General features: G+C 42.4%; 1 protein-coding gene across 1 annotated transcript; it reads right to left on the bottom strand.

Moving 5' to 3' along the window:
• Window positions 1-388: 388 nt before the first annotated feature.
• Window positions 389-7,138, bottom strand: snx10b (sorting nexin 10b). Its single transcript, XM_079504518.1, has 5 exons — window positions 7,036-7,138; window positions 5,695-5,795; window positions 5,092-5,193; window positions 4,288-4,497; window positions 389-1,233 (listed from the first exon to the last, which is right to left on the bottom strand). Exons 1-5 carry the CDS (start codon window positions 7,126-7,128, stop codon window positions 1,086-1,088), a joined length of 654 nt encoding a protein of 217 aa, XP_079360644.1. The 5' UTR covers window positions 7,129-7,138; the 3' UTR covers window positions 389-1,085.
• Between the last annotated feature and the right edge of the window lie 513 nt (window positions 7,139-7,651).

Genomic DNA, 7,651 nt, shown 5'->3' with positions numbered 1-7,651 from the left:
TTAAAATACATTAGGCTACGGACCCCAAATTAATGGCATTTCTATCTGTGGAACCCCAATTTATATTGTAAAATCATAGTTACAGACCCATAAGGGTCCATTTGTTTCCTAACTATCATTTAGCTGGGGTCCCCCGGAACTCCCTCAAGGACCCCTGGGGGTCCGGACCCCACCTTGGGAACCACTACTCTACAGTATGCAATGCATGGTATACCATGTGGTGAATGTGTACTAGAGTGCCTACTACTCTAACCATAGATGGATGTAACAACACTGCCATCTCCTGGCTAGTTATTATTGCCACCTTGAAATGGAAAAAGTGTTACCTGTACCAGAATAGCAAGAGCCCACACAACACAACACAACACAACACATGATGGACCCATAGTAAAACAACAAAACAAATGGCTTTATTAACAACACGTATCGATGAAAATGCCTGACCGCCTATTAGCTTATACATAAAAATATCACGACAAGTTGACGACAATGGGAACAACAAAGAAACCAGTAACTTTAATACAGAAAATGTCAGTTCATGAGGACCAGAGCCAGTTCATCTCTTCAGCTTCAGGACTCATTAGAAGTGCATATAGGGTAAGGGTGCATATAACATCCAATGCTCCAACCCCTGTCAGGAAAATGTTCTGAGAATCATGTTCTGTTCCAGGCACGCGCAGAGTGTGAAATCCCGTAAGAGGACACTTTTGGACAAAAACAGCGAAAATAGCAGATCTACAAGCTCACAACGCGTCGCGCTGCGACGCGTTGAGAGCTTGTAGATCAGCTATTTTCGGTGGCGCAACCCAGCACTCTTTAGCTAGTGGAGATGCGGTGTGTACCGTGTACGACATGTACACATGTGTTCAACGCAAAATGCTACGTTCAAGTCCAGGAGACCGAATGCTGCATGCCTTCCGGTATGGCATGGAAAGGAGAGGAGGGGCATGTGCATTTCTTTAACCATAGTAAATGCTGCATTCGTGGTCTGGAAAGGGCAGTTGTTTTACAGACGGGTAAAAGGGCAGCCCTGGGCTGAAGGCCCCTTTGATTTCTATGTGTGGACATCCCTGCAGCTGTTCCCTTCAGGGTGAGATGGACGAGGAGCTCAGATCTTCCCTACTGTCCACTCGTCTGATGTCCAGTGGGGTTGTTGTTGTTGTAGTTGTTGTAGTCTCTGGGCAGTTGACCACAGTGTCTTTCCTCCTGGTTTCTGTGCCTCTAAACAATGAGCTGTAAATGACACGACAGGAGGATAGAGACACAGGGCTGTCACCATCACTACACATTTAAGTTGGGCGATTAACGATTTAATTGCGTTTTTTGGCATCAAACATTGAAACTTTGATTGGAACTTTGAATCAATTTTTTTTTTAAGTTTGACGATTATGACGATTATTGCAAAAAATATTGTGATTATCTCAAATAATTGCAATTAGATGATTACGAATAATTGTGAAAGGCCTAGATACAGTAGACATTTTACTTACTGTACACACGCACGCATGCACGCACGCACGCACGCACACACGCGCACACACACACACACACACACACACACACACACACACACACACACACACCAGGGACGGATTACCCCCCACGAGGGCCCCAGGGCCAGTAATATGTTGGGGTGGCCCCACATTTCACGCGCGTGTGCAAAATATTGTGCTTTTATGTGGTTTTAATCATCATTTTGACCTAAATATACTAAATCAACGGCCAATGAAGGGCCTCAAACCCATGCAGTACTCTGCGGTTCAATTTCCCAAAAGGACCCCTGAGAGCCAAGGTAAATGGTAAATGGTAAATGGTGCATTTATATAGCGCCTTTATCCAAGGCGCTTTACATAGATTGTGCATTACATTCACCCATTCACACACACATTCATACACCGATTGCTGCGGAAGCCATGCAAGGTACCAACCAGCACATCGGGAGCAATTTGGGGTTCAGTGTCTTGCCCAAGGACACTTCGACATGTAGACAGGAGGAGCCGGGATTCGAACTGCTGACCCATGGATCATTGGACGACCTGCTCTACCTCTTGAGCCACGGCCCCACTGGCCCAATGGCTAATTTGGCCCTGACACACACTGCAATGTCACTCACACTGCCGACACACGCACACGCACACACACACACACACACACACACACACACACACACACACACACACACACACACACACACACACACACACACACACACACACACACACACACACACACACACACAACACACACACACACACACACGACACTGCCATGTTCAGACTCGGCCTAACCTTATTGGCTCAAACCACCTGTCCTAGTAAGCACAGGATCCACCACTAACTTCACCTACAACAACTCAAGTGAGAGAATCAAAGAAATCAATTCCAAAACCATACAAAAGTGTATCATCATCCACAAGATAAGTATAGTATTCACCTTTTAAATCCCACAGCTCTTTGTATTAACAATAAACACGTTGCAGTCACAACACAACGCTCCCCTGCAAGGTGGTACACCCCAATGACCTTGTCAATCTTTTCTGATCATCAGTCAGTTTGTGTGCTTGATTAGCAATAATTGAGGTCAGGATGTGAACACAAAACAAACACTGAATACATACACACTTTACACAGCGAGCATTGTCGCAAACAGGTTGTTTGGAGCTGACCACAGGGCTGTAATGAAAGGTAATGGTGGTGAAATATATATACATAACAATAAATTACGGAAATGGTGGATATGCTCCAACAGAAAGCATATGTTAAATATGTACCATATTATCAGAATGGATATGATAAACGGAAATATCAATGAATACCGCATGCGCAGATTAAAAGGAAAGTTGGGTGTGTATATAATATCGACAATCCAATAATATATTATATTGTTGGATTGTATTGACTCCAGTGTAGGGAGCAGTGTGGGTTGGTGTAAAGGGGGAAATTGGGTAGCCTATTATTATTTGTTTATTATTATGTGGGTAATTCGTTGAGTAATATGTGACAAATCTAAAATGTGTATATGAATTGTAATGTCTCTGTCTGGGGATTAACTGGTTAATTGAGGATCCAATTCACCTTTGGTACGGTCCAGTGGGAGGGGCTTAGCCTATTTAAGAAGGGAGACCTGCCACTGCCTTGCAAACCCATTTTGGGAGGGAACCCCTTTTGGTGTTTTAAGCATTATGTTATACTTTAGCTATTGAAAAATAGCAGATCTACAAGCTCATAGCGCATGCTACGAGCTTGTAGGTCTGCTATTTTTGAAAAAATGTGGTGCAAATTTGGAATATATATTCTTTCAGAGCGAACGTTTTAAAACTCAAATACTTGCTTCTGAGGGGTTCCTGGAACAACATATTTTCAGATGGGGGTCGGCGGCCAATTACATATATTTTTGGGGGTCCTTGACATGAAATCTTGAGAACCACTGATATAGAAACAGGATTTAGAAGACATTTTTTAAATTTCAATGTCAGGCCTAAATGGGTTAAAGGAAGGACTGTTGAGGAGGGCGCAATAAGCTGTCCGTGCTGTATATAGTTTTGATGGGCTTATTATTCTTTTTTTGTGAGTTTTCCTGGAGTATGAAAAAGTCTTGAGGTTTTTGTTCTTCAAATACTACCCTCACTAAAAGTCAGAGTGTGACACTGGGGAACAAAGGGATGAGGGAAAAGACAGGCCCTGTCATACAGAGAGCTCTCTGAAGAATTTCAGTTCCACACTAGAGAGCTACAAAATGACACTATCAAGCAAACTATAAATAATGGGGTGCATACTTAGTTTAGACCAAGGACTGTCTAAAGAGGACGAGGCGCGAAGACCGTACGGGCGACGCCATATTGCTCCATGGTGCTCCATGGAAGGAAAGAAACATGCGCAGTTGAGACCAGGAAGTTGTACATGCACAAATTTGGGCAAATTTGGTCTTCGCGTCTCGTCCTCTTTAGACAGTCCTTGGTTTAGACTAGTCATTGGTTAGACATGGGTTAAGGTTAGGTTTAGGTGTGCTGCCCCGTGGGAGGTTAGGTTTAGGGTGAGGGTTTGAGATAGGTTGTAGTTGTAGGACTAATGACTGGTCTAACCAATGACTAGTCTAAACCAAAAACTGTCTTAAGTACTGCACCCTAAATAATTCAATATACTAATTTTGAAAGTTTAAAGGTGGTTCTAATATCTGAATGTAATTCCTTTCTCAATTGAATTCACTTATAGCAATTCAATTCAGATTCGGTAAAATGATTCCGTTTACTGATTCGGTTTGCTTTCATAGGGTACATTATCACGTTACCAGTCTGAGTCGAAGGAGGCGCCCTGGTCTGTGTTCAGATCCTGCTCTGAGTGGAAGCGCCGGAGGGCACAGGCGCAGCTCTGGACGGCCTGCGCCACAGAGTAGTGGGTCCTGCCCGAGGCGCACGCCTCCATCTTGGCCACGCTGAGCTGCGACTGCAGGAAGAGATGCAGGCAGCTGTCCGACAACCACAGAGGACTCTGGAGGATCCTGGACAGACAGCAGAGCAGAGACACAGAGAGAGAGAGGTCAGGGCTGTGTTAATGTATTTGCTGCAACAGTCAAAAACATGAACCCTATAGCTTCCCTATTCTGGGGGCCAAACATTCAGCAAAAAAAAAAAGCAGATATGAAAAAAGGAGCGGACCAAATACTGAGCCCTGGTGGACCCCAGTAAAAAAAAGAAAAAAAAACCCTACTGTATAAGGTTTTTGATTCATAATAATTAATTATTAAAAGAAAGTTGGAATAAAATAATCAATTAAAAAAAGGAAAGAAATATGTATTTATTTTTGCTTGAGAAAATGTGGTGTGTGCGATGACATGTAAGCTCATGTATAAACCGTAATCGATTGAATAATCACTATTCCTCCTCTATTCAACCACGTGGCCCAGTCATATTAGGATGTTTGTGTTTGTGTATATAGATTTCTTTCATGGATAGATAACCAAGTGTGCTGTAATCAGATATGGCTCCTGAGTCCTGACACGTGCATGCAGTGTTTACATACAGTACACATCACACAGTAACAAACGCGTGACTTTATTGATCTGTATGCCGACTGCAATAATAATTACACCTACTGTTCCAAAAACGTCTGAAGGCCCTTCATCCTCTCAGCGATTTGCCTGCCGTTGTTCAGGCTGAAGAAGGGGTTTTTGGGGGGCAGTCCTGGTAATGGTACCCTGCAAACGTTGGAATTTATTACCGCCATTATTGCGACAGGACAGATACTCCTAAGCAGAAAAGGTACATCTGAAAGTGCAATGTCACTGCCTGGCTTCAATTCCCAGGAACTATATAGACCTGACCTGTGCATGATGGCTGTACACACGTAGCGTACATACGTACGTATAAACAGAGACACGGTGCATTTATAGATAAGATTGCAGTGGTTCTGGACAACATGGTCCATAATGGCAATTAAAATATCAAGTTATGGAAAATCTAGGAAAAGCGATGATTAATGAAAAATCACACAGGACAGGACAGATACTCCTAAGCATAAAAAGTACATCTGAAAGTGCAATGTCACTGCCTGGCTTTAATTCCCAGGAACTATAGACCTGTGTTTGACCTATATTATAGGACAAAGTCCTATATGTCACGAGTGTCAATTAACCCTTGAGTTACAGTAAATTATGCTCTGGATGTTAACGGTGTACGTACAGGGGAAATGGACTTACACGAGCAAGGAGTTTTCTTGCAGCTTCTGCCTGAGCCACACAAACTCACTGTATCTCCTCCTCACACGCGAGACCTTCTTGGTAAAGCAGACACTGTTTGCCTGCCGTGGGAAAAAACTGTTATTTGTAAGTGCAGACCACAGTCGTGCACAGTCGTCGACTTATAGTGAACTTGGGGTGTATAAATGAGACTTTAGTGTCTGTGATTATCCAGACAGAGACACGGCGGCACTGAAGCAATCTCAACCATTTTTAAGCCTTTTCATTTATTGGCAGGTGCAGGCAAAAAAAACTTGCTGTTTCGATGTTACTTATGTCAGGTTACATTTAGGCCTGACCTAAAAAAAAATCCTCCAGTTTTCTGAAATAAATATTTTCACGTTTTTTCTAAAATAGCAGACCTACAAGCTCGTAGCGCGCCACTCGGTGGCGCGCTATGAGCTTGTAGGTCTGCTATTTTTAAATAGCTAAATTATAACAATGTGTAACACCAAAAGGGGTTCCCGCCACCGTTTAACAGGTGATTGTTGACTTCATCTTCGTCAGTAAAATCTAAATGTCGTCACTCACTTTTTGCCTGTACCCTGTCAATGAAAGAAAGGCTTCAATTTACAGAGATTTCTCCTGTGCTTCTTTCTTTTTTGCCTTATGAGTCCCGCTCCTGAGATGCACTGTACCAGCTCGAACCTGGCCAGAGGCATGCATGGTGGAACCCCCCATTCTTCTTGGCACATCTTTAGAAATCAGATTTGAATTGCATTTCAAACCACCTTGGAATGTAGTTCAAATCTGATGGCCTTTTTTTTAATGATGATAGGATAATAGGATTTGGGCTGACAAGAGTGAACATAGCCTTGTTTAGAAGGTGATTTTTAGACATTTCTTGCTTCATTAGATGAGACACAGGAATGTCACGGTTAAACATAGAGACAGACTCATGATGAGTCTGTCTCTATGTGGCACACACTCTGCTGTCGCCCAAAGCTCACTGTTCATACTGCACGAAAAAAATACTTGCATGACATTTCTTAAATACAGTAAGTGAGCCCTGTTCATTGTTGATATTGTACATGAATGTAGCCATTATCATAGAAATGCTTTGTAACATAAATGCAATATACGGTATTGTAGGCTATCGTTTCTATGCTTCTTCCCACTATACATTTCATAATTATTCTGGAACACGTAAACATGCATATAAATATATATATTATGATAATTTACCATTCATACCAAAGCTTGTAATGTATAGGCTTATGGAAGAATAAAAAAATGTCCTTTATGGTTTGGAACCCCCCCAGACAAAACTGACAACTTCAAGTATATTGTCCATATACTTACATGCAAGCTGATTTCATAGTCCATGTAGGCATGCCAGAAATCGTTCTTTTGTATCCGTGGATCACGCACCCACACACTGATAACCTGCTGCATAGCAGAGGCAGGAGACACTGGACTGAAGAGACCTGGCTGAATGCACTGTCCGATGACCAATGGGGAAGTTTATAGGACCAAATACAGGAAGCTGTGGAAGCACAGACTTAAGAAAAACGGGAAGGGCAGAAGATCCAGTCCTTTATTGCCTCACAGAAGAAAAGCAGTAGTAGTAGTAATAGTAGCTTGAATCTTTGTTCTCATAGGGATTGCCAGAAGTCCAAAGTTACAGACTCAGTGTGGATGTTAAATAAAGGTGTCACAGCCACCGACTTGAACCTATAGTGATATATTTCGTGCCATATGTTCATTCTATTCCTCAACTCACTGTACATATTCTGTCAGTTCTATCCATTATTCTATTGGTGTCTTCTCTCCACCCTTCACCAGCACCGGGCTTTCATCATCTATTTAACCGGATTCATAATTTGTCACACGCCACCGGCCTCACAAGCAAAATTTATTAAAGTATAATTTTCAATACTTTGATTTCTACTCCATCTTGGATCCAAATATTGTACTA

The sequence above is a fragment of the Electrona antarctica genome, assembly GCF_951216825.1.
Source record: "Electrona antarctica genome assembly, chromosome: 6".
NCBI classification, from domain to species: domain Eukaryota; kingdom Metazoa; phylum Chordata; class Actinopteri; order Myctophiformes; family Myctophidae; genus Electrona; species Electrona antarctica.
Note: the sequence above shows the minus strand (reverse complement) of the source record. Positions and strands in the feature narration are given on the sequence as shown.